Raw genomic sequence first — 27,159 nt, 5'->3', positions numbered from 1 at the left:
AAATGAAGATGTAGTTTGGCATCTGTCATATGCCAGCAAGAACATGTAATAAATTGTTAAAAGACCCCAATGTCACAGGAGATGTATTATTGTGGTCAAAGCAAAGCCAGATCATTTTTGTACATATTTTTTTAAATGGCATTTGGGACATTTTTGTATTTCTTTTTTTGGAATAAACATATCTAAATAAGGTGTGAGAAAATGTCTGGATTCTTTAAAAAACAGAATAGAATCACAAATTTTCCAAAGACATCTTTATTAATCTAGAATAAATCTGCTTTAAAATCCTGAAAACAATTTTAAAGCATCTATGTTGAAGACTTTTATACAGACACATAAGAGGAGGAAAAAAAAAATTAATCTTTTCAAATTAACACAAAAAAAAAACAATACAATTTAAACATGTATAGAGTGTTCACATGATACATACACATGTCAGCATGGTCAGATGAAACTTCCCCACTGAAAGTAAGACCCAGACAGACAAACAGAAAAATAAAAACAGGATAGAAAACCCGTCTGAAACGTTCACTAGTCCAACCGGAGCATGCAGACTCAAGTGTGATGGTAATATATGACTGGCTAGTGAGAGGGGGCAAGTCCTATGATTGGACATGGTGGCCCGAGAGTCCTGAGACCTGATTGGCTAGCGGGCTGACGTGGCGGCTGCAGTGGTGCTCTTGCAGGCCAGGAGTTTCTCCACCATGTTTCGGGCATAGCGCATACGACTGGCCAGCTCTTTACAGCAGCCAAACTCCTCGATCAGACTCATCTTGTAGGTGCGGAAATCTCGTTTCTCGTCAATGTACGTTACTGCTCCCATAAGAGGGCAGAGGATCAGTTTGGTGTGGTCCTAAAAGCAGAGAGAGAGAGAGAGAACACAGTGTAAGCAAAGGCTATTAACCATCAGGGATTTAACTTCCAGGGACATGATCCTATTCGCAGTTAACAAACAGAAACCTACAGAGGACACAATACAGAGGCCTCTGCTGGGCGCTCCATTAAAACACTCAACTCAGCATTTTCCTCCCCCCAGTGAGAAAAGGTCCATTTTGAAGAGAGAGAACCAGAGAGGCTACCATGTTGGGGACTAGTATATCCACAGGACACGTTACACTTTTTTTTCCCTATTCATTCATGTCTTTTCACTTGGCTGTTCAAAGTTGAGAGGAAAGCAAGTTATGTGATTTTTAAACACCAAGGAACGGTCAATTATTTTGAGGACTTCAGACCTGGAAAAAGTTGATTTGTACGGTTCCGTTGCTGAGGTGGAGGACGATGGCGCTCTTGGTGCGGAACCAGTGGCGAAGGTACGGCAAACGGGCCAGTTCATCGCCGTCTCTGGGCGTTATGTTGGCGCCTGCTTTCAGCAAGTGCTCGCTCATGTAGTTCCTAAAGTACTTCAGCAGGGTGATCTAGAGAAAGCATTAAGGAGATACTATTTAAACAAAAGAATGGCCAGAGAAACAAACATCCACTTCTGTGGAAACATGATAGGTCACATATTTACCCAGACGCACACACCCATGTGGCGGTGTTATACAACATGGAATGGAACAGAACATTGAGAGACACGATCATCAGGACACACACCTTCTTAGAAAGCGCCGCGGGGTAGGAGCGGATGCTGAGGTATGATTCAGATGAGCTGCGGTCGATGTACTGCAGACTGTCCCCGTCATCATACATGATCAACCGTGTTGAGTCATTAAACAAAACGCCAACGCTGTTGTCACACAGCTGATAACCTACACACACAGGAACACACGCACAGAACAAGACAAAAGATGAGACGCCTTTACAAACCAGCTTTGTCTTCCTTTTCCTCAGACAGATATCTGTGCAATGCTAACAAGCCACTTCTATCTACATCCCTCTTCTCCCTTGATTGTTGGAGATAAAAATACAGTAGTAGGACGCGGATGTAAAGGCGGAATGAGAATGAAATGAAATGCAGCTGTATGCATCACAGAGAAAGTTTTAAGAGAAGGATGTGCCTCAGTGTACGTGTGTTTGTGGGGATCGTGATGATCTTACCAAGGCCGTATTTGTCCGAGTAGTCCACCCACTTACTGATCCAGAAGATAGGAATACAGGCTGGATCTTCAGCCTCCTCTGAAACAGGGAGACACAAGTGCTGTTAAGTTCCCAAACCATCAACACGATTATTTGGTGTATTTAATGATACTATAATTCTTATATGTCTGGATTTCACTGTCCGATTGTCTGGCTGGGTTGGAAATAACCAGCTCTGAGTGTGTGAGTGTGTGTGTTACCTTGTCTGACAACAACCCTCTCTGATGGTTTGGCTGCATTGACCATGCTCAGCTGCTGTAACAAGTCATGCAAGTGTGTGTCAGCCGGCTCTGCTCCATCTCTAAACACACACACACACACACACACACACACACAGAGAAAAAGAGAGAGGGAGAAAGAAAAAGGTGAGTACCTTGCAGGGCTATGGGGGATAAAGCAGAGGATGACAAAAGAAGAGAGCACTGAAAATATTAAAGGCAAAAAAAAACACTGACCGTGGCTGAGGTTCCTCCTTCTGCAGCTGCTGCTCCACTTTCCCCATTTTCTCTATTGGACTGTCTGTTCCTTAAACACACACACACACCAGTGTTAGACTATGCTGGCTCAACTCTCCTTTAGGCAGGACCTGACATTTTAGGCATGTATAAATTGATGCAAAGATCTGTTCTGGTCCTTAGACACAGACTATTTTCAGTGTTATTTTCTGAGGTTTGGAGCTTGGGATAGGGACACTAGGTAACAAAACGTGTTAATTTTGCTGTACGAATTTGAGTGAGGGTCAACAACTTAGTCTGATCACTGTGAAGCTGCCCTGCGTGTCCTCTGATTGAAGAGGGTGTGTGTGTGTGTGTGTATCTCTCTCATTAAATCATCTCTTTGGGGTCTCGTATGCGTGTTTGTAGCTCCATGCAAGCATGAACATCTACAGACATGCTGACTTTTACAAATGGTACCCAGACTCTGTTTTTCCTTTGTGAGCGTGTGTATGTGTATGTGGATACCTTTGTTAATTGCTGTAAGTGGTCTCCTGCTGGGCTCCAGGCTGGAGGGAGCGATGGAGAACCGTGGTGGGACAGTGAGACAGGAGGTGGGGAGGCGCAGGGGGACATAGCCGGAGGTGAAAAACTCATCGGTCAGGAGATCGGCCACAGGAGGCCTCATCGTAGGATCTGCGTGCAACATCCGGCGAATCAGAGCGGCTGCCACTGGGTTAATGTGCTACACACAGACACACACAGAGAGGGATGTTACGAACAAGACCACAATTCACTTTCACTCAAAATATCACAGAAAATTTTACAAATTAAAAATGAATGGGTAAACTAAATAATACTTTTTCCCTCTGGAAAAAAATCCTCCTCCTGAACAGTTCAATCAAATTATGTACAAAGACTGTAGTTCCCAAATACCTAAAGATAACTCCTGCTCTTTTAAAGCGTATGCATTTCTGCCTATACACACATTGAAACCTGTGATGAAAAACAACCGTGTAAGGTGCTATAATGTGTAGTGCCGGTTGTACTCACTCTGGGGATAGTGTACTCGTTCTTCTTAATGCGGACATACGTCTCCTTCAGACAGGACGTCTCAAATGGTGGCTTCCCTACCAACAGCGTGTACCTGATGAACACGAAATGTGTCAGTTACATTACTGCCCCTCTTCAAAAGCCACCAAGCAGAAGTACTGCTCTGTGACAATGACCAACGTACAAGCAATGAATTCTATTATCACTCCTCTCCTGTTATACTGGCCACACTGATGAAATGACAACCTCACGAACAACACAGCTTGGTCAGTGCTGTGTAGGAGATGAGTACGATTAATCTTAATCATACTGGACATAACAGTCTGATTAAAACAAAGCTTAAAAACTGATTTAGCTGTAAACTCATATTTCTTCATGCTGATGATTTGTTGTAAACCACAGGACTTACAGAATGCAGCCAAGTGACCAGACATCCACCTCAAAGCTGTGGCCTTTTTTGCACAGAACTTCAGGAGCAATGTAATTAGGAGTGCCGCACAGAGTCTTCTTACGCTCCCCATCAAACTCTATTTTAGTGGCCAGACCAAAATCACCTGCGAAAAAGAATACCAAAGGGATTAGAAATGCTGCACATATAACGATAGATTCATCTTAATGAATCGCTCACTGACGAGTCTTTTGGATGACTAACTTAATGCTCACCAATTTTCACCTCCATGTCATCACTGAGAAACAGGTTTCCCAGTTTGAGATCTCTGTGGATGACACGGTTGTTGTGCAAGTAGTGGCATCCTTGAATGGTCTGGCGCATGAAATACCGCGCTTCGGGTTCCGTCACAGCCTTTCGCCGCTTGTGCAGTTCCAGGAGAGACTTGTGAAAAAGTAATAAATGATATTTTAGAGATTTCCGTTCGATAAAACCAAACTGTGATACTCCTGTCACATGTACAAACAAAAAGATCCAAGGCTTTTGTAGTTATTATGAAAACATCACACTTCGTTAAGTCCGAGCTTGGAAAAGGAAATAGTGTACGAGATCTCGAGCTAGCCCAAGCATTGCCTCCACCGTGATAATTACAATTCCATGATAATGAATACCCCTCACAAACAAATAAATGGTGCCATCCTAAAACCGAACATAGACTCTATGAAGAAATAAGTTTGAAAGAGGCCGCTCCTCAGTTTAAAGTAGTGTTAAATGGGAGTGACGTCATGAGCTCATTTTTAAATCCACTTGAGGCGCTAGGAGAAAGTCGATTGGAATGCGTTCATTTTGAAGGCATTTCAAGTCAATTAATTACAAATACACTTGTTACTTCAGCACGTTCGCTGTAGAACTCGATGTATGAAATGACCAAGCAAACAAGTACCCTGTTCCTGCATGGGACCTTAACAGCCACTTTGTTACTAGCAAGTTTGAACGCCTCATGTTAAAAATTCGACCGTTGGCTATCAGTTGCTAGCTTCTACTAAAAACTTAGCTGATACGTACCCTTCGCCGACAAATCTCCAACACAACGTAGACGAAGTCGTCATCTTCAAAAAAACCATGAAATCCCACAACATGCGGGTTGTCAAGGCTTTTGTGAATAGATATTTCTGTGCTCATTTTCTCCTTTTGATGTGGCTTCAGTAGCAATGCCTTAGGGACAACTTTCCCAGCGAAGACCTCCTTTGTGTCCATATCAGTAATTTCATAACATTTCGCAAAACCTCCCTTTCCGAGAAATCGTCCTCTCATGTATCTCTTCATGGTTCTGGGATCTACCAAAATATCAGGAATTTCTTTCAAAGGCGCAGACCTAGGGTCAGCGTGAGATGACGGCTTCGCCGCCTTTGCCATTCCAGCGCTCATCTTCTCAGAAAAGTTTTCAGACTAGAAACGGACAATCGACGCAATTAAAACCGCAATAAAACTGTGTGAAATAAATAAACCGACAGCTAATTTAAAATAGTGGCGTATTCATCTAAAATTGACCAACATACGTGGCTATCTGACCGGTTATCCACATCCGTACTTCAACGCAAATAATTCAAATCAAAACTTTCAACATAAACAAAGTTCAGCTGTTTGCAAAGACTCGTTTGCTCAAAGAAACTGTACATGCAAGAACTAATTTAAACTTCATCGGATATTTATAATGTAAAATCGGAAAATAAATTATCTGTCCTAGTCTAATTCCAAGCTGCTGATGCTGCGCCTCTGCTCCACTAAAACAACAGTGGGCACAGGAACGTTTTAAATTTTGTTCCGTTCGTTAGCGCCGCCTCTGATTGGCTCTTATGATTTGAATTCCAAGCAGCTGCAGCAAAGCAGCATGGGACTGAGGCATGTTCATTTGAAAAAACTTTATTTGTGTCTATACTGTGAATAATGTCATCTTCAAATCGAAATAATTAATCGTCAGTTGTTCTTGACCGTGAATGCTTAGATGCGTTAATGCATATGGAACAAGGAGGATATAGAAAAAATTACTTATAGCTGGATTAGCAACACCTTGGCAGTATGTTCTGTCTGTATATTAAGGGGTGCTTGGGGTTTACGTTGAGGTCAGTCCTTGAATGAGTTCATCAATTCCTGATTACTCTAAGCATATACATTTGTTGGGGGGAGGGGGGGGGGCTGTCACATGACCTCCATGAAATTTAGAGTTTATTTTGAATATTTGAGTGAGTGGAAACTGAGAAAGTCTGCAAAATTTGAACGAAGATCTTTCCTGCATATAAATATTTTTTCATGTCTAATAGTGTCTGCAGATTCAACTTATTTGCTTAACCAAGGACGAAGTAGGGCAAACACTGATCCTTCAACTAGAGCACAACTGGTTTCTAAACATATACTGCTCTTATATCTCCTTTCAGCACTAGGGATGTAACGATACAGTCAGCTCACGATTCGATTCGATTCACTATACTATGTTTACAGTTTGATTCTCCCATGATGTTTTTAAGAAAATCAATTGAACTGACACTGGAATGAAAACAGTGTATTTATTTTTGATCCATTAAAAATGCTGAACTACTGTTGTCTTTTTGTGCCATTAAACCAAAAGTCATGACAGCTTGACCCTAGGATACATTTTTTGAAAGCTAGACAAAAATAAATAGTCTCCAGACATAAAATAATATTAAATTGAATGGGTCTGTCTGAATTGTGTTAATATGAAATTATGAAAATTGCACCTCAACACACAGCGCTCAAATTTAGACTCAAGTTAATGAGCACACTCTCCACACTTTTCAGAGTTTCTGTCACTTTGGTTTTTGCTTGGTTGTACAAGGCTGGTATTACAGACTGACTGAAGTGCCAGCGGAATGGGATGTTGTATTTGGGCTCTCGTGTCTTGAGTAGTAGGCAAAATCCTTTGTTGTCGACTATCAAGAATGGTTTCATGCAGTAGGTGATTTGTTATTTTTTAACAGAGGCAATAGCCCAATGGTCACTGACACTACTCTATAGAGTATATAGGGGAATAGCAGGTTATCAAGGGAGATGGCGCCCTCCCTCATTCCCCAACAAATGACCTACTGCTCTCATGTCTTTAGTGATAAACACTCCTATGGATCTAAGCCCTGTTTTAGAAAGTGGATTTAATGAAGACTCAGAGTTAGTTAACCATATGGCTCTTCTATTAGGAGGTTTACTACTTACTCTGAGTTAACTAACTCTCAGTTTTCACTAACCCTGCTTTCTGAAACAGGGCCGTGGTGATATCTGGTACTCTTGCACATGTTTGAGGTGACGGGAATGTTTGGCCTTCAAGCACTTTCTTTCTCACATTTCCTGACCGCAGTTTGTCATTGTGGTGGTGTTGCAGATGCTGCATCATATGCGTGGTATTAGCAGTAGCTGATAGTTTTTCTACAGCGCAAACCATCTTCGTTTTGTCAGTTACTTTGCAGCCATTCTCCTGTGGAATGATCGGAAAGCCAAAATGTTGCCACACTTCTGATTTAAAGGTGGCGAATCCTCGATTTCTATCTCAGCTCCAACCACACTCATTACGTTTCATGCTGACGCTGCTAGTCTGCTACTGAAACCTATTCTTTCTGTCTGTGACTGAAACATGTAAACTGTGAGGCCTTGATTGGAATGCCAGAAGCGTGATGTATGACTTTGTGCACTGGTAACACAAATAATGATACAGGTGACTACTTTCATTTTATTTACTACCGCTGATGAAATGTAATGTTTTTATATGATATACTTGGTGTTTGTATGTATTTGTATGTCTAAACATTTGAAATAAAATTAAGTTTAGTGATGATAATAATACAAAAATAATATTAGCGCTGACGACCAAAACAGTTATATCGAATCAAGTTATATGATGTGTATCGTCACATTTTTGCACCGCGATGTATTGTGCTACAATGAATCGTTACACCCCTACTCAACACGCACACACACACACACACACACACACACATACATACATACATACAAACTTCTGGGATCTCTGCTCAAAACAGAGGTGGTTCGGAGACTAGAAAATCCAATGCAAACAGATTCATACTCACAAAGCAACTTCACTGGGGTCAAATGAACAATGACAGTGTTTACGTTGTCTCAAAACTGCTGTCACACTGGCACATTTCTATTTACTTTTATAAATAAACAAAGGTACAAGAGAGGTGAGAGTGAGAGTGAGGTTGGAACATTTTTTTCTGTCCTGTCAAAAGCCAATGACTCATTTACAAACTTGGAGAGGGTTGCTATGCCTTTAACTTTACCTTTAGATCAATTCTGAACAGTCAATTCACCCAGCCAAGGGTAAACATTCAGTTCAACACACAGTCAGAGAATGTGACACAGATTAGATTCTAATAGGCCTCCTCACAGTTAGACTGTGCCATAACACAGTTGGACAGTACCTTTAGAGGGTCAGACAATGTCATCACATAGTCAGACAGTGCCACAAGAGAGTTTGACAGTGCTGTAAGGGTGACAAAAGGGTTAGACAGTGCCGTAACAGAGTAAGACAGTCCTGTAACAATGTTAGCCAGTGCTGTAACCAAGTAATACAGTGCCAAAACAAACAAAACAAACAGTAGGACAGTCTCATATCAGTGTTCGCCAGCGCCATGACAGAGTAAGACAATGCCAAAACACTGTTAGTTAGTATCCTAACAGAGTAAGACAGTGCAAAAACACTGTCAGTTAGTGTCCTAACAGAGTAAGACAATGCCAAAACACTGTTAGTTAGTATCCTAACAGAGTAAGACAATGCCAAAACACTGTTAGTTAGAATCCTAACAGAGTAAGACAATGCCAAAACACTGTCAGTTAGTATCCTAACAGAGTAAGACAATGCCAAAACACTGTTAGTTAGTATCCTAACAGGGTAAGACAGTGCAAAAACACTGTCAGTTAGTGTCCTAACAGAGTAAGACAATGCCAAAACACTGTCAGTTAGTGTCCAAACAGAGTAAGACAATGCCAAAACACTGTTAGTTAGAATCCTAACAGTGCAAGACGGTGCCAAAACACTGTTAGTTAGTATCCTAACAGTGCAAGACAGTGCAAAAACACTGTTAGTTAGTGTCCTAACAGAGTAAGACGGTGCCAAAACACTGTTAGTTAGTGTCCTAACTAGGGCTGCCCTCTGAAAGTTGACGAGTCGAATCAGCAGTCGGAGGTGTGTGTGTGTGTGTGTGTGTGTGTGCATGTGCAGGGACACGTGCGTTTACACTCACAAATTTAACAGAAACAGGACTTGTTGTTCACTGATTCCAGAACCAAGAGAGCTTTGTTCCAGAGCTGATGAGAGACTCAGGCAGTGCTTTATGGTCCCTCTGTCTTCTCTCTATAGTCTGTCAGTGTAAATTAGTTAGCTCATTTCAAATATTGTCTGTCCAGCTGTTTTATGACTGTCAAAAAAATAATACAGGTGAATTATAAGTAAAAGTCTGTGTGCATGTGTGCGTGTGTGCGTGCGTGCGTGTGTGTGTGTGTGTGTGTAAGGGGTGTGTAAGGGCAGTGAGTGGAGATTGGCTTGTGTTTTTGTTTGACTCTGTTTGTTGTGATTAACCTGTTGAAATAAAGGGACTCACAGACTTTTGGTGGCGTTTTCAGATGGGTGGATTTCTCACACATATCAAAGGGAGCCAGTCGGTAATGGTGAGAAAAGAGTCACATGTTTTTGGTGTATTTACAACTGCCAAAGGTGTGTGTGTATGTGTGTGTGTGTCTGTGTGTGTGTGTGTGTGTGTGTGTGGAGAGAGAGAGCATTCAAATTCAAAACAAATCAGCTGTAAAAATTTGTCTGCAAACTGTTTTGCAGAGAAAGTAAATCCTTTTAAGTCTGTGTATGGCTATTATTGAGATGTTGTCAAGATACAGATGCAAAAATGTCATTTTGCATGAATTGATAGTCTTTCTCTCTGTGCGTGCATGTGTGTGTGTGTGCGCGCGCACGCGTGAGTGAGTATGTGTGTGTGTGATGTGTATGTGTGTGTGGCATGCGTTAAATGAATGGACTTCCTATTGGGGCTGTTTACTGATTCAGTGAGTGAGTTATTAGATCTCAAAGCACTTCATCTCACGACTCCTTCCTCTTCAGCTCATTAAGAGACCTGCACTCACAGAGACACACACCAAAACAGTCTGTCTATTGTACACAATAGGTTTCCATGGCACCAAGGTAATTTTAGCACATGTTGTAAGGTGGGCTGCTCTGTCATTCTCTTTGAATGGGACAGGAAGTGCTTCAAGCCTCTTATGTGCACACACACACTTACACACACGCTGTTGTGCTGTGGTGAAGAGGTCTTTTACGATAAACAGTTGTTAATATTATCCATATGACGTACATTAGAACATGCTAAATATGTACCACATGCTAAATATGTACCACTCTGTTACTGTGTCAGAAATGCCCTGATGCTGATTCACTAGGAGACTCCTACCCATTCCTACCCAGTCCTACCCATTACTGATGAGGCACTGTGACAATACAGTAATGTTACCAGTAAACTCATCCATACTGGACTTATAATTCAGTTTTTTGTAGTAATATTTTCACCTCTATAGAGACCCTCCCTTGTCTGTCTGTGCCTATAATGCTAGTTGGTCACACACACACACACACACACACACACACACACACACACACACCGTGGGACTTGTAGATTAATGATGCAGTGCTGTGCTGAAGTTGTGGATCCAGAGATGATGAAGAATTAGGCTATGGCCAGATGTCTTAGATGTGCTTTCTAAGCATTCATTAATAAAAAAAAACCCTCATTGTAAAATCTTTGACTGTTATGATTGCTGAAATGCTAAAAATTTTGCTGAATGTTGTTGAAGCCACATAACCAGCCATACTTTAACTGGTCTAACAGACAAGAAAATTATAATAAATAAATAAACAGAAAACAAAGTGGAATCTAAAATGTATATTTATTGATTCATTCATAGAAAAAAGTATATTTACATTTTGAGAGTCTCTCACTCTCTCTCATACACACACACAAGCTCACACTTTCACTGTCTAACCTACACATGGACACCAAAGCACTCACTCACACATTCTCCAGCATTTATCTGTATTCAGACATCAGAACAAAATAACAATGACATTTTATTCAGTGAACAAATACAAATGACTCTGAAGCAAGAGACTTCAGTCTGCATAACAGGTAAGTAATCCCCACATGAAAGTCTTTTGGATCTTTGGCACTTATGCCAGTGTGTCTCTGTGTGTGTCACTGTCTATTGACCTTATAACAACGGTGTCAGGTCTAACAGTGTCGGTTAAGAGAGTATGCAGCTGTTATTTTTCTTCATCGGTGGCTTCTTACGCGTCCCGATACTTTCTCTCATCATCGTCTGCCTCCGTCTACGCAAAGCGGGACTGACACGGCTGGGTAACTTAACTTGTTCAAGCAAGTCCCGAAACACCCCAGTAACGTTCTCTCCGGAGTACGCTGACGTCTCCACGAAGCCCGCTCCCCATTCTTCCTCAACGATACGCATGATTTCTCCGGTAGCCACCCGACTCCTATTTTCCGCGTCCGCTTTGTTTCCCACTACTGTGATACCAGCGAACTTCTCCCCTTTCAGCTCGAGGATCTCTTCCCGCAGCCGTTGCACCTCTTCAAATGAGTCCGGCTCATCGGCGGAGTACACTAACGCAAACGCGTCTCCAGTGCGTATGCAGAGCGCACGCATGGCCGGGAATGGGTAACTGCCGCTGGTGTCAAGGATCTCAATGCAGACCCTCGCGCCGTCGGTATCATATTCGAGTGAATGCAGCTCCTCCACAGTGCGAGTGTGTTTGGACTCGAACCGGTCGTGCAAGAAGCGGTGTATTATTGCCGTCTTCCCCACACCAGCAGCGCCCAGGAACACGAAGCGCACTGTCCGCTGTTCTCGTACGGATAGAGACATTATTAGACTCTGTAGCCGTGCAACAGGGTCACCAAAACTTGTATGCAAGTCAAATGCCGCAAGTTAGCAAGATTAAACGAAAGATAACTGCTTATCGCGTTATCTACAGAATTCGTCAAAACTGTGTGGTGAATCGGAATTGCAGCGCAGAAGAAGTAACCGCTTAGCCTACGCGTCCAGTCACTGAGTGCGTCAATAGACCTCAAGACCAGAAACTAGGAGCGCACATCGTTCTTGAGTGAGTCCAATATATACTATCTACTAACGTTGCGTCACTTCAAACGACCAATAGCGACAGACGAGGTGTGCGCATGGTCCTTGGGCCCTTCAAAGCCCTAGTGTGTGTGTGTGTGTGTGTGTGTGTGTGTGTGTGCGTGAGAGAGAGAGAGAGAGATAGAAAGAGAGTGTGTGTGTGTGTGTGTGTGTGTGTGAGAGAGAGAGAGAATGTGTGTGTGTGTTAATATCTCTCCTCTCTGATAACTCTGCATTAAGGCGCCGAGCAAACATTTGATCTGTTCGCTTCCAATCTGTGACATACACCATTTCATAAATCCATACGCCTGAGTTAATTATTGAACTAATCTGTCATGAAGAACTTTATTGTAATAGACAGTGTGAATTGTTCAATGAATGTTGATTTAACATCATTACAGACTGTTTGTTTAAAGACAGAGGCAGAGGCAGATATAGAGACTCAAACTATGTTTATTTTCAGGTACCTAATTAGGACAGAATAGTTAATACACATCCAACATGAGTGCGCATGTGTATGTCTGCCCAGTCATTAAAAGTATTGTTCTAATATGTGTCTATTATATTTCCAAAGAAATCATCCAAATTTACTCTTGCCTATCACCAGGATGTCTTTCATTTGTATCTCTCTCTCGCTCTCTCTCTCTATTTCTCCATGTGTATATATATATATATATATATATATGTGTGTGTGTGTGTGTTTGATTTCTTTGGAAACTGATAAGATGTCAACTTTCCCCAGCATGCAAAGGAAATGTTATAAAACATTTTTCTATGGTTCCTGCAAAGCAATGTGTAAACAGAGTATCAACCTAGACAGCACAGAATACATACGGTTGTCAAGGGAAGCGAATATAACAATATCCACGCGTGTGTACGAGTGGTTGTCTTGCGTGTCTGTTTTGTGTATCTTCTTCTTACTCTCTGTTTGTCCTTCTCTGTAAAAAGGTTGAGAGCCTCTTGGTGCTTTGATGTGGAGGAGGTGGTGTAAAAGAAGGACAGGAACATGACAACACAACAAGACTGGGTATGTCTATGTCTACTGGGTATATTTATGTCTACTGCAACAAGCACAACAACAACAACAACAGCAACAACACACATCACCATAAAGGGAAGGACTACTAGTCGCCCTTATGTATATATATTTAAAGTGAAGGAGTTTTCAGCACTAAATAAACAATGTTCGAGAAATTTACATATACAAACCTCACCCTGTGACTAAATATTTAATCGTGTTTCTTTATTTTAGAATTTCTTACTCTGCTCTGTGTGTTCCCACCGTAACAAATGGATGTTAGCACGGGAAATCACTCTCTGCTGTAAAACAGACTGAAATGATGGGTTCCCAGGTCCACTTTTTCAGAACCACAAAAAAAATAAATAAATAAAAAAATAAAAAATTGTTTGGTCACGTGACTTTATTGCACTGCTGAGTTGACCACTGTCTGTGCTCTTCATAGTCATTACTCACAGATGTGCATTTTTAGGCCAAATAGGGGGTTTTATGCACAGCAATCCAACCGTACAATACCTCTCTGTGTGAGTTTGTCGCCAGACCGTCACTGACAATACTGCCTGTTTACACTGTAGTTTGATATTGGCAGGTGTCTGATTCAGAACTTTTGGTCTGCTTTGTCTCACATCTTGAACCCATACATGGACATCACAAGATTAAATTTTGCTTTTGACCACAGCTGACCCAAGCTGATTATAGCTTTACCTCAGACTTCCATGCCAATATTGTCTTAATAAAGGCTTTGTTACCAAAGCTCTTGTCAAACACAACCCAAAAATCACCCCAATCTCAAAGAAGTCTTTCTTTAGCTGTGACAGCTAGATGAATAGGTGACAGCCTTGCCCAACCTTTTGATACACAGTCTTCAGCATAACGTGATGTTGAATGGGTACTTTGGTCAGGAACTACACCAGTGTGCAAGCACATTCTTTCCTGAATATTTTGTAACCCTCATTGTCTGAAGTGTTTCCTTAATTCCAGTTGGTACCTCGAGCTATTTATATCCCAGCCACTCATCTATTTGAAGTTATTATTTACCTACATGGATGTGGTAGACTAAAAATGGTATCTGTATTCAGAACTAAGCTCCTTCATATTTATATTACTTGGCAGTTCAATGCGTTTCCCTTTTTTCTTTCTCCTTAAAAAAAGACATGAAAGAATATTCAGGTGTTCAGGCTTGTTTTTAACTTGTCTTTCTTTCCCAGTGCACTCTGTAAGAAATAGCCAGCTGTATCGTAAGCAACTGGAACTTGTGGGTAGAACAACTCTTTCATGTGGATGACAGATTAGCCATTTTCAAGGAGGACAACTGTGGGTTACCTAGCTAGCTAGCGAGTCAGCTAACTTACCAAAATAGCCAATAATTAGCAACAGAACTTTTCAGCTTTAACTCTCCAAAGCTGTCTCGAATCATGCTAAATGTTATAACAATTAAGGAAAAAACATGTAGCAAACAAGCAGAAGGACCCTACACCCACCACCTAAAATGTTTCTACCACATCTGAGCATACTTTACAGTTGCAGTTGTTCACCTTTTTCAAACAAAGCAAACAGAATCACCTTTTCTCCCCCAAAACACTGTAACTATTGGTCACTTTAACACAAAAAGCCTTGTCAAAGCCATAGAGTGACCTGTTACTTCTTCGTATGTCCATCCACGATGAGGTCACCGGCAATGACCTAAGTGCCGGTCCTATCCATTACGTTAGCGACTGAGGGCCATATGAGGTCTGCCCGATTAATACACAAAATACAGATGACATTAGGCATGGCCGACACCATGGCAACATCACAAGGACCTGGTCTCTGACTTCTTTAATAAGCAACAGAGAGAATGATGGTGGGAGAGGACATGAAAGTGATTCAGTCAGATGTGTAAATCTTGCCTTTTTCCTTCTTCCCATTCCCTCTCTCTCCCTATACCTCTGCCTGTCACACTCTTCTGCAAATAATCACCATTAAAATAAATGACAATGAGGTAGTATGTGGATATGTGTGTGTGTGTGTGTGTGTCCTCTCTTGTGGTTTCGACTGCTTTTTCCTGTGACTCATGCTTTGTGTCACTCTACAGGAAATGTCAGGAGGACTGGAACAGGTAACCTTGTCCAGAGTAATCCCTTGGATTAATGCAATAGTGGGACATCCTCAGACACACAAACAGACTCCCCACACACGCACTGGGGACAACGACATTGCCAGTGTCTTTGTCCCATGACGCAAAAACGCGCCGTCCTAACAACCCACACGGAAATCCAGTGACCAGCTTACATGTTGTATATTCAGCGTGTGTGTTCGTCCAGTCACACACGCTCACAGGCAGTTTGATCCAGGTGGATCGTATTCCGTTCGCAGTCGAGGCTTACATGGGTGACCCTGACCATAGCAACTGGCAGAAAAAAAAAACAAAACGCCTCACTAAGATATACTCAGCCCGTCCTCCTAGAGAGAGTGAGAGTGAGAGAGAGAGAGAGAGAGAGAGAGAGACCTCTAGCGGAGCTGGTGTGTTTGACACACATTAATGACCACACATTTGAAAGTTATTTTGCTCTTTTGCTGGAGGTTGCCTGTATCATTGCATGATATAATGGGGCAGTTAAGATAATGCGTTCACATTAAACTAAAATTCGAATTCAATTCACTTGTGGAATTGCCTTTAATGTATTGCCTCTGTTCATGTAATCATTCGCTTTAGATTAGAAACATTATAGTCAATAGAGAGAGAGTATGTTCTAAACTGAATAATAATCACATATTTAACTGGGACAAATTTGTTTTTGAATAGACTTTTCAGCATTGTATTTCTGGTTGGTCAGCTGCCGTTTGGAACACATTTAATGTTTATTTAATAAGAACGCTAAAACGCTCATACAGCACAATGCTAATACAATGCCCGACAACACTAATGTTAAGGATTTTTAAATTTTGAGATCATGTTGATCTTTAAAATAGAATTTCTCTGTATTATTATTAAGAATGATAAATATAATAGAAGTGTTATAAAATATAATACGAATTAGATTACCGGTAAGATAAACAATGTGTCTTGATATTGAGTTGGCCAGATCTTTAAAGTGTAACCTACAGTACATTACCTGTATTACAATTGGAAATAATTATCGCATGATATAAAAGCTCAGAATTTCTTTCGAGACGGCTCATACTAGCGTATTCTGTAAAATTCAGGCAGATAAATTCTCACTCTTTCGCGCTCATGAACGCGACCTAATATACATGTGCATAAAAACTTCTGTGGTGAAAAAGTTTAAATATCAAACATTTGAGTAGAATGGCTTATCTCCGTCGACCCGAGCTATGCATCTTCATAAACGTTCAGACAGGACTATCAGAGTGTCGGAAAATCTCCCCGCCCCGCCCCCCGACTCATGCCTCAACATTAAGAGGTTTGATTAATTGTGTGACCGATACAGAATGTCAACATAAGAAGTTATTGTAATAAAATAACTGTGTTCACCATCCGTTCTACAATAAGTCGACAACAAACACAGTCAAAGTTTTATGTGTTGTATCTGACATCGATTACGTGTGTCTGTATTGAAAAGTCGCGGGAGAATTGTTTTGGTTCAGGGGAGACGTGATTAAAAAATCCTGTCAGATTCAACAGCTCGAGGTAACCCTAATATGTTTGCCCTTTCAGTTCAGCACTGCAGCATTACAGAAACCGCACTCTAACAGATGCCATGATTTTTATACATTTAGAGGCACATTACGACACTTTACAAATGCTGAGGTTAAATTTGTGTTGATGTCCTGTGGTAAGTCTAGTTAGCTAACTTAGCTGAACTAACAGCGAGCAGTAGGGCCAGCTGGTGCAGCCGTAAACCGATATTTATTTACTAGCAGGTTTTTTTTACGTTTACGTATTTTTATTCTCTAGAGCTGGGATGTTTGACGTGAGCTGACAAATGAAATTTCGACCTGGGAAGACGAAAGTTCCTATGACATTATACAAGCATGGCAGAGATTCTTGAACCAGCATTACTTGTGGAAGATAAAGAGATTGTAAGTAATGCCCTCTGTTCCCTCTGTTTCTTTCCTCTGGCACTATTTGGCACGACACTTTCTTTTACACTTTTGGTCTCTGTTGTTTGTTTCTAACACGGATTATTTTTTATTAAGTTGAGAAGGAAGTTGGAGCTGTTACAGAGGGAGTATGAGAGAACAGCACAGAAACTTCAGGTAAGCGCATGCGTGTGTGAGTGAAAGTCAGGATCGGAGAGTCGCTCCGCATACAGTGTTGGATTTATAATGTGTTAAATCAGGATTTGGCACTTTTTCTTGATTGTGCAGAGCATGTGACAATTACAGTACAGCCAATAAAATGAGTAATATTAAATACTGTGTCAGGTTATTAATTAACAGATAGAGAACATGTTTCACTTTTTGTACAGCACACATTCACAACTGCACTTAGATGACCTAAGCCAATATTCCCTCATGGCAGTTTGTTGTAAGAAAAAAAGGAAGAGAGAGAGAGTTGATGCTCCATGGAAGCAATAAACAACTGAGATGTTTTCTTGCTACTTTGCTGTTTTACTCTGGCTTTATAAATATATTCAGAACATGTTGTGATAATTCTAGATTGCAGAAGAAAATGCCAGAAATGACTTTTCCTTGCTCATAAAAGATAAAGATAGAAGCCATGATTACTAGAGTTAAAGGTTATCTTGGACCAGACGATTGTTTTTTTTTCTGGATGAAGCTCAAGCTTTGTGCTGGCTCCAGTTATATTGTCATTAAACAGTGTGTTTGCACTTCTGCATAACATGGAACATTATCAGGTATCATAAAGCCATGTGTAATAAATTGGCCGCAGTGTATAGCCCTCAGGTTTATCAGAAGATAACTCTGTTGGTCTTTCTTTGCTCACAAAACCATCCTGAATGTGTTTGATGTTAAATACACTGCAAGGTTAGCAGGAATATTTTTTAGGTCACATTTTAGATATGTTAGATATCTGTATATGTATGTTTGTTTGTTTGTTTTGCCAGCGTGCTGAGCGTAGGGAGGCAGTGCGGAGGCACGTTCGGAGTAAAATCTCTGAACAGAACCAACCCACTGAGCAAAACCCTGCAACTCCTCTGTCCAGTTCAGCTGCGTCTTTTGCCTCACATCGCCAACCCACTTCCCTGTCTCTGTCCACACAAACCAGTGAGTATCTCCAAGACAAAGTTGCAGTTTGGTAATCTCTGTTTAAATATCTTCTAATGAAAAATGAGGTCATTGCAACTGAATCAGTCGTAGCTTATAGCCAAAAGCAAATGTGGTCGAATATAAACCATGCCTTAAAGTACAATACAAAAGGGCATGGTTAGAATGTTATGTTCCTGTCAAGAATGCACTATTTGTCTTCAGAGCAGTTTTAATAAGTTTTAATGTAAATGCTGAGAAAGTTGTAAGTGCATATTAAGTGCTGGGTAGAGTTTCATGATCTATCATATGATGGAATGACTGCAGTTTGTCTGAAAAGCCATTCAGCTCTGACTCCTGGTGGTTGTTTCCATGTCTGCTGGTTTAGATCCAGATGCAGACGGGCTCCCGGATTCTCCAAACCTGCAAGGCTCTGGTTTAGCAAGGCGAGTCTCAGCTGTTCGTTTTCACCTCCCCGAGCGGGCGGACGAAAGTCCCGAACCCTCCTCAGAATCTCTCCGAAGTTCTGCTCATCGCCTTCGCTCCAGGCGAAGCCGTCTACGTTTACAGAACAGAGAGAGAGCCTCTGATACTGAAAGTAGCCAGGAAAAAGAAAGAGACAGATGGAGACATAGACAATTCAATGCACAGAGTGGACAGACTGATGGAGAATCGCGGCTGGATGTAATGAAAGATAAAGGAAGAAAAGAAACTGAGAGGTGGACTGTTAGGAACAGTAGCAGAGAAGGACTAAAAGATAGAGAAATAAATATGGAGACTGATGAGGTAGAGCAAAAAAGGAAAGATCAGGAAAGGGATACACTGACTAAGAGAGAAGCGGTTTGTGAACCAAATTACCTTGAAGGGGTCAGAGAGGATCACCCACCCACCAGATCCATACTTACCACAGACCAGTCCATAACAGCATTTCCCATGTCTAACCTATTAGCAGACCACATCTCTCCAACAAGCCAATCAGATGTTGAAGTCCTTCACACTGACCAATCAAATGAGAAGAGCTCTCTTACCAGCCACATAGATGACGTGACTCATCTTTCCAATCAGTCAGATGTGCAGAAACTCATAGCTAGTCAGTCAGCTGGTGTGGCACAAGTAACTAACCAAACAAGGGAGGAGTTAAAAGAATCTAGCCAAGCAGAGGAAGATAAGAAAAATATAGATCATGTAGCCAGTTTAGATGTTAAACAACAGAAGGAATTAACAGACGCTCAGTGCTTACTTGGTGCAGGGAATGTTCTGCATACTTGTACAGTAATTGAGGGATTACCTTTTCCGGTGGAGTATTATATCCGCACCACTCGCAGAATGGCTGCAGCTCAAAGCTCAGTGGACCTGGACGCTGTCATTCAAAGCCAGCTCACCGGAGGGCGGGGCAGACGTCGGTCCAGCCAATCGCAGACACCCGGCAGGAGTCAAGTAACCTCAGGGAGTTCGGAGTCTGAGAATAAGCCAGTTAAACCCAGGGGGCGGGGTCAAAGAGGTAAAAGAGGGCGGGGTGGAAGAAGAAGTAGAGGTGTGGCAATGAAAATGCGTGTCAGTCAGGATTTCACAGCTCCAGATACAGAGGGTGAGTGTGGTCTGGAGCCTCTACCTCATTCTCAGCTTCCTCTAGATTCACAAACAGTCAGTGACTCTGAGTCTTTCCACCAGTCAGAATCTCTGCTGGAAAAGGGGCCCCTCCCTCACTCTGCCTCTATCTCTCAACCTAAACCAGTCCCGTCGTCTGGTCCCGATCTTCACTGTGAGGTCATCCCACAGTCTGTGCTCACCACTGACACTAGGCTTTGCCCTGATACTAAACTAACCCCAAATCCAAACGTGTTCCCAGATACTAAACACCTCACAGATTCTCAGCTTCTCCTGGATACTGACCTGCTTTCAGATGCAAATGTGTACCCAATCTTCAGAACCAGGGCTGGAAAACGAATTGGAGACATATCTTACAGTCAGACTCAAGCAACTAAAAATGGTTAGACATTTTTTAAAACCTGATTTCAAAAAATATCACGTTCTGTGTAAATATCTAAGAAACATTCAGAGTGATTCATACAACAGAAAAGTTATGACAAGCATGTGCATGTGGTTGTTTATGTGTTTTTCAGGTTCCACATCTGTTCATTCTTCCTTGGCTTCACTCACTCAAGCTCTGATGGCAAAGGACTCTAGGAGCCTTGGCCAACTCCTGACAACCTTTGACCTCCAGGACTTTTACTTACCAGATGAGGAGTTTGGCAGGTTAAAACTGGAGAAACTACGCTTCTCCACCTCAGGGACAGAGCCTTTCTCTCCAAATCCATGCTATTACAATACTCGCCATGGCAACAAGCGCTATGGCAACAGGACACCTGGCAACAGGTACCGTGGTGTTACAAACAGTAAAGAGAATAACTGGGTCAGTCCTCAGCCTCTTCCTTTCAGCCCCTCACCTCAGGACAGTTTACCGCTTTGTCAGTTAAACCAAAGTGACCAATCACAGGCTGAGACAAAGAAAACTGACCAATCAGAAAACCGCCCAGACACGACCGACCAATCACAGACCTCTGATGCTGACCCAGTAGTTGACATGAAGCAGAGCCAAGGGGAGGATCAAACCAAAGACAAGAAAGAGACACAAACCCAAACTACAGACAAAAAATGGGTGGCAACAGTAGCCCAGTCAGTAAATGTTATTTGGAAGGAAGCACACACACAGAGTGAAGAGAAGTTGGAAAGTGAAACCACAGATCACTCAAACTCCAACAGCACTCCCCAATTACAGTTAGCATCAACAGGCACACACAAAACACAGCAATTAGAAACATCTAGTTCAGAGAAGATACGTAACCGACTAGACAAAGACTTTACTAACCAGGAACAGAGTAAAGACACAGATGTAATGTTTCTCAGCCCTCAGACGTGTTCCCAGTACAAGTCTCCAAAGCATCCTTGGGACAGTTCTGAATTACCAGTTTCACTCAATCTCAGTAGATCTCAGGCTTCACAAACACAGACAAGTCATGACCTCATTTTGCCTTCGCTTGGCATGACGCCTCACCTTTCCACCCCTCATTCACCCTTCCATCCCCTTTTTCTCCTCTCTCCTTCTGTTCTGAACTCCTCTCCTTCTTTGTCTATCAATAGACGCCACAAATCCCCCTGTTCCGCCCGGCCCAAAGCACTCAGGAGGTTGGTCACCGATTCTCAAACTCTTACCAAGTCTTTGACCAATACTAGGGCTCGGAGCATTTCTGAGACCAAATGTCTGACTCAGGATAGTCAGGAGACAAAGTCTCAAAATCGGGACCCAGAGACTGAAACTCAAAGCTCTGGTAAGTCAGATAAGAAGATACAGATCAACTCCGAACAAGAAATTCAAACCTGTAACCAGACACATATGGAGTCCAGGACTGCTCAGGGACTTGTTGACTCAGATTGGTTGACGGACTGCCCTGCCGTTACTCTGTCCTCCTCTGCCAACCCAGCTGCGCCAACAAATCAGAGAGCAGAAAGCAAAGCTACCCCTGTCCCTAATGGTAGCCCAAATGCCAACCAGATTTACACAGACGGTTCCAAGGTCACAAGAGACCCCGCACATAATTTAACCCAGACTGGTCAAGGTCACCTCAGTAATAATAGGGAGGAGCATCACACTGAACCATCACTTCATAACGTGTCATGTGAAATGAGGACGGAAACTGGAAATGCCACCCCCCTTTCTGTCAAGGCCACTCTGTCTTCTAGTGTTCTGCAGCGCACACACACTCTAAAGGTAATATCCCTCTCGTGTGTGATTTCATGTATTAAAAGTGTAAGTTTGTGAACTTTTTCATCTTTACCTGTGTGTGCTGCGTGTGCGTGTTTTTGTGTTTATAGGCAATGACAGATGGATGCATAGTGGATGTGTGTGTGGTACGTTGGCCTTCAGAGGAATTGTGTGTTTGTGTGGCGGGAGAGTGGAGTGTGTGTGTATGGGCTCAGAGGAAAAGTGTGGAAGAGTGGAGTCTGCTGCACACCTGGACCTTCACTCAGGTGATCTCCCAAACACATACACACGGTTTCTCAAACAGTGTCACATACTATTTGACTATTTTACCTGCACCTCAGCCTCACATAGTCTCAGTCTCTCTCTCTCTCTCTCTCTCTCTCTCTCATTCTCTCTCTCACTCACTCTCTCTCTCTCTCTCTCTCTCTCTCTTTCATTCTCTCTCTCACTCTCACTCACTCTCTCTCTCTCTCTCTCTCTCCCCCTCTCTCTGTTGCTGTCTCTCAGAGTTTCATGTTAAGGTTTATATAGCATTACATTATTATAAATGTATAAACTGATGGTTGTAAAGTTGTAGTAACATGAGTATACGTGTGTGTGTGCGTGTTTGTGTGTGTGCGTGTGTAGCCTGTTGTCTCTCTCATCACTGTTCCAGACTCAGCAGGCTTGGTGTGTGTGACTTTTGGTCAGTTGGAGATTACAGAGGCAAGGTACTGAGCCACACACACACACACACACACACACACAGAGACATGCTGATGGTATAGACAAGTTATAGTTGAAGGTTCACTATGAATGTTAGGCTAAACAATAATATCATTCAGCTATAACTGTACCCTTACTCTGACCAACTCAGAGTGCTCTATAGTTCAGTGCTCTGAACGCTAAACAGTTATTCACAATAACTCTTCATTAGCAATAACATACATTAAACAATAGCATTAATGTAGCCACCATAACCACACTCTCCAAATTCAGCACAATCAGAAGCTAGGAAATGGTTTATTACACGTTCAGAGTATGGAAACAGAAATGTCAATGTTTATTTTAATAATGAAATTCAAACAATACAGATGGAATCTATTGCTGAATAAAGTGGAGCAACCTCATATGATAACATATCGATGAACTGCAAACTTTTATCATCATGTCACCATAGGAACAATAATTTGATTTGGCAGATTTGCCCATTCCTCATGAGATGCCAGTGCAAATGTTAAATTTGGGGACAAGACTTGTTTTATAATTCACACCCAGTTTGGTGCTAATATATCAAAATTCTGTGTATACAAACAGGAAAAAGAGGTCCTCATACCACCATATGAAACATTCAGAGTGATTTCTGTTCAGTACAGACAGTATAACCCCTATCTGTGGTGTGAGGTTGTTTACACTCTACAGAGTCTCTGTATGCAGAGCTACCTGAACTGTTCTTAGATGTACAGAGTTAATCATCTGTATTAACTGTGTTAAATGGACTTTAGATGTAACTGAGGCACACTTCCCATGTACAGAAATCTAAACTCCAAATAGAAGAACTCACAAAGTAGTAACAGACAGTGACACACAGAATAACCTCAGTGTATTCAGTATCTCAACTGAAATGCTTACAATCATGAAACAGTGCCTACACAGAGACATGATTAGCCATAAAGAAGCTGTCTAAGTGCTATACTAACGGGGATACTGACATTAGCAGCGATGAAATGAGAGAGAAAGAGAAAAAGAGCAGGTCCAGTCACGATCAGGTGTGAGAGTCTGTAGTTAGTTTATGGTCTCTTAGAACATGCAGTTAAGTCTTTAGTCAGTTTTTAGGATGTTGGGATGAGTAGGCACTCCTTTTGGAGCAAGCAGAGTAGTTAAGCAGCATTGATCTTCCAGTGGGATCAGACTGGACCAAACCTTCACAGAGATGAACACGCTGCCTAACACTGAGGATGACGAGATGTCTGGTTTTATCTGATTTGGAGGCGGGGCGTTGATTCCAGGCCTGATATCAGTGTCGGCTTTATTTTCGTTATTCCTTGGTGCCTAATAACAAAAAAAGCATAAAAAGACTGATGGTTCCACTGGGGCTCGAACCCAGGACCTTCTGCGTGTAAAGCAGACGTGATAACCGCTACACTATGGAACCATTTGCATGCAATCTGTTCAGTAGCGTTCTGTTGGTTAGTTGTGTATGTATCTGTTCTATGCAGTTCATGATTGAGTGGTGGAATGCAGATTTGAGTAGAACAGTGATAATTGAAGTCATGGTGCCATCTTAGTTCGTTTCACCACAGGGTGCTGGTGCTGGTTTCCATGGTAATTGATTTTCGTGAGAGTCAGATCGTGCCACTGATCCTGCGATAACTCGCCAGACCTGATATTTGTTATGTGTGACAGAGAGTGTTTTTGGCTTTGGTGGGCATTGATCCCAAACGCTGGGAAGCTTTAGCCAAAAAAGAGATAAGTTAGGTTCAAAGGAATAGGGACAAAAAAAAAAAGAGAGAAAGAGTATCAAAGGGTAAGAAGGAGGGAATGAGTTTACACAGCTGCAACATTGTAATTACCAGTAGAGCAATAAAATGTTAATAAATGTCTTTGAAACAACTGCTACACCTCCCACTAATTGACACTCATTATTTATATATGATTTGTAGTTTTAATGAATGTAATAAATAATCATTTTAATAGGTTATTAGATACATGTAGTAGTATTTTTGCATTTGTGTTTCTAGTGTTAAATAGATATGTAGTTACAATACTAGTAGATATATATATATATATATATATATATATATATATATATGTATATATATATATATTCATTCATAGGAAATGCCTTAATACCTGGGATGCAAGTTGAATTGAGTAAAACATGTGTCTGTTTGTGTCTATGTGAAATTCTGTTGTTTGTGTGTGTTCGAAGAGTTCTGTGCTGTCCCGGCGTGGAGGGTCCGTTTTCTCTGTCTGAATTGTCTATGGGGGCGTTGCAGACAGTGGTGGGTGTGTCTGACTGCAGGCTGGTCTTTAGCTCTGCTTCCCAAGACAACAAGCAGAGGGTCAACACAGTCACACTGACACCAGATGGCAGGTAACACACACAGAAATTAATACACACACACACCAGCTACTGTTCTTCGAAAATGGCAGTTCCTCTTCTTTTTCTTCTTCTTCTTTTTTTTTTTTTTACTAGTTTGATTTTCCCTCTCTTCTCATTCTCCCTCAGAGTGGCAGAGTCTCTTGCTCTGGATTGTCCTGATTGGAGTGTTCAGAACCTTGCTGCTGTGGAGGGGCAGAGAGACGCTCTGATTGGCTGGACAGAGCACAGGACACTCCTCCTCTGGTGAGAAAAGCAACAGCATATTTAATTGAAGTCATTGAGAGCAGGGTAACATACAATCACACATATTCATTTAGCAGCACATATCCAGAGCTTTACCTTGTTGGAAAGTGTGTCTTCTTCTGTCAGCGTGTGTGTGATGTATAGATACAGACTAAACGTCTTTGAATTAGACCAGGCTTAGACAGCATGCAGAAAGGTGTCTTCAATTATTTATTTTATTTATCCTTTATTTATCCAGGTGAATCAAACTGAGATGAATAAATCTCTTTTGTAAGGGAGCTCTGGCCACCATAGTCACAAGTACAGAAAGACAGGACAAGTGTCTTAACAGAGTCAATACAACCAATATGAACACACACTCTGAGCACCTGAGCATGTCACTTTTAAACATGTACATGATTCAGAATGAATGAATCTTCTCTGTTTCAGGAACCTCAGAACAGGACAACTGCTTCTGACTGTACAGCTGGGGAAGATGGTGTCCATGGCAATGTGTATGAGAGGATACTCTTATCGTGTAAGTGTGTGTGTGTGTAATGTTTGGTCACTCTCATGTAAATGTAACCATGAATGCATACTGTCTTTCTAATGCAACGTGTGTGTGTGTGTGTGTCTGTGTGTATGTGTGTGTCTGCTGTCACTCCTGCAGGGTGCACTCTGTGTCTTGCTGCAGAGTGTGAGTGTGTGTAACGAAGAGAAAGACTCTGCTCTTTTCTCACTCATTGCCCTTAACCCTTTGACGGGTAAATCCATCCTGCTGGCCTCCATCACTTCCCCAACAAGTCACACAGAAAGGTGAGGGAATGGCAGACACAGTGAAATACACTCTCTCTGGTTCATATAAATAGATGTGTTCAAATTATGTCTGTTCTGTCTGTAGGTTGGTGGATGGTGATGTCTCAGGGGCCGCCCTTGTGGGGGTGTTCCAGTCAGGAAGTCTGGCTGTGTGGGACCTGGGAAGGGGCGTGGCTCACGTTATTGACGGTGGAGCCCAGGGGGTGTGTAATCTTGCCCGATGGGCGGGGCCAAACACGTTGCTTACTGGCCACCTCAATGGAGACATCAATGTGTACCAGCACATACCAGCATAACAAACCAAAATCAGACACAGCAGAACTGAGGACTGTACTGTAAAGATGTTTCAGTTAACTGGTTTACATTAAGTAACGTTAAGAAATGTTTGGACGGCCCTTTAGGATTATGTCTACCTCTTCACCTGCTGAGCAGTTTCATTTGGCTTACTGACTGGGAAGCCCCACTATAACCCCAGGTTGTTGAAAACCAGCTTGATTCAAAATTGCACTGGATATAAGAGTAGTCAAAATTGTATGACCCAGTTTAAAAGCGTTTGTAAGTTCTGGGACAGAAGCAGCTCTCCGTTGAAGCTCATATGAAAAATGTACTGTGTTGTGCACGTTTATTAGTGGTCGAGTTTTATTGTCTGTCTTAATATGGACTGTTGCAAAACTAATTTTACATTTTAAAAGAACTTTGTTAAATAAATTGTTCATTATACATTTTTTTTTACCTCTCATTTTGTGGGTTTTTGTGCCACACATATGATATTATTCTCACGATGTTCTCAAGAAACGTTCAAATACAGTGGAATAAGGGTAGTGTTTTCAAGAGATGTTTCAGTATACAGTATAAAATACACCTATAGACTACAGGCAATTTCAAAGCAAATGAACCATCGCTTTAGACGGGTTTCATTTGCACATGCGCAGTAGC

General features: G+C 41.8%; 3 protein-coding genes and 1 non-coding gene across 5 annotated transcripts; 1 reads left to right on the top strand and 3 right to left on the bottom strand.

Annotated features, from left to right (window-relative positions):
* Positions 1–646: 646 nt before the first annotated feature.
* plk1 (polo-like kinase 1 (Drosophila)) lies at positions 647–5,379 on the bottom strand. Of its 2 annotated transcripts, none has more exons than XM_030780814.1 (11): positions 5,017–5,379; positions 4,227–4,395; positions 3,973–4,117; positions 3,564–3,657; positions 3,039–3,255; positions 2,532–2,601; positions 2,277–2,377; positions 2,038–2,115; positions 1,594–1,748; positions 1,233–1,415; positions 647–853 (listed from the first exon to the last, which is right to left on the bottom strand). In XM_030780814.1, the coding sequence occupies exons 1-11, from the start codon at positions 5,377–5,379 to the stop codon at positions 647–649; spliced, it is 1,782 nt and encodes a 593-aa protein (XP_030636674.1). The 2 variants fall into 2 exon arrangements, with proteins under 2 accessions (XP_030636674.1, XP_030636675.1); XM_030780815.1 differs by having other exon boundaries at positions 2,538–2,601.
* Positions 5,380–11,280: 5,901 nt separating this feature from the next.
* Positions 11,281–11,916, bottom strand: LOC115817585 (dexamethasone-induced Ras-related protein 1). Its single transcript, XM_075353590.1, has one exon. It carries the CDS (start codon positions 11,914–11,916, stop codon positions 11,281–11,283), a length of 636 nt encoding a protein of 211 aa, XP_075209705.1.
* A 5,245-nt stretch (positions 11,917–17,161) lies between these two features.
* Positions 17,162–26,519, top strand: palb2 (partner and localizer of BRCA2). The gene is made up of 15 exons (XM_030779037.1): positions 17,162–17,209; positions 17,327–17,386; positions 18,199–18,358; positions 18,726–19,021; positions 19,403–20,327; positions 20,461–21,005; positions 21,264–21,443; positions 21,609–22,106; positions 22,211–22,366; positions 22,728–22,810; positions 25,012–25,176; positions 25,312–25,428; positions 25,858–25,945; positions 26,078–26,223; positions 26,309–26,519. The coding sequence occupies exons 1-15, from the start codon at positions 17,162–17,164 to the stop codon at positions 26,517–26,519; spliced, it is 3,678 nt and encodes a 1,225-aa protein (XP_030634897.1).
* On the bottom strand, positions 24,162–24,234 carry trnav-uac (transfer RNA valine (anticodon UAC)). Its single transcript has one exon. It is a non-coding gene; the product is annotated as a tRNA-Val (tRNA).
* Positions 26,520–27,159: the final 640 nt, after the last annotated feature.

Source organism: Chanos chanos, chromosome 7, assembly GCF_902362185.1.
Source record: "Chanos chanos chromosome 7, fChaCha1.1, whole genome shotgun sequence".
Taxonomy (NCBI): Eukaryota; Metazoa; Chordata; class Actinopteri; order Gonorynchiformes; family Chanidae; genus Chanos; species Chanos chanos.
The sequence above is the reverse complement of the archived record's forward strand: the minus strand, read 5'-3'. Positions and strand labels throughout refer to the sequence as shown.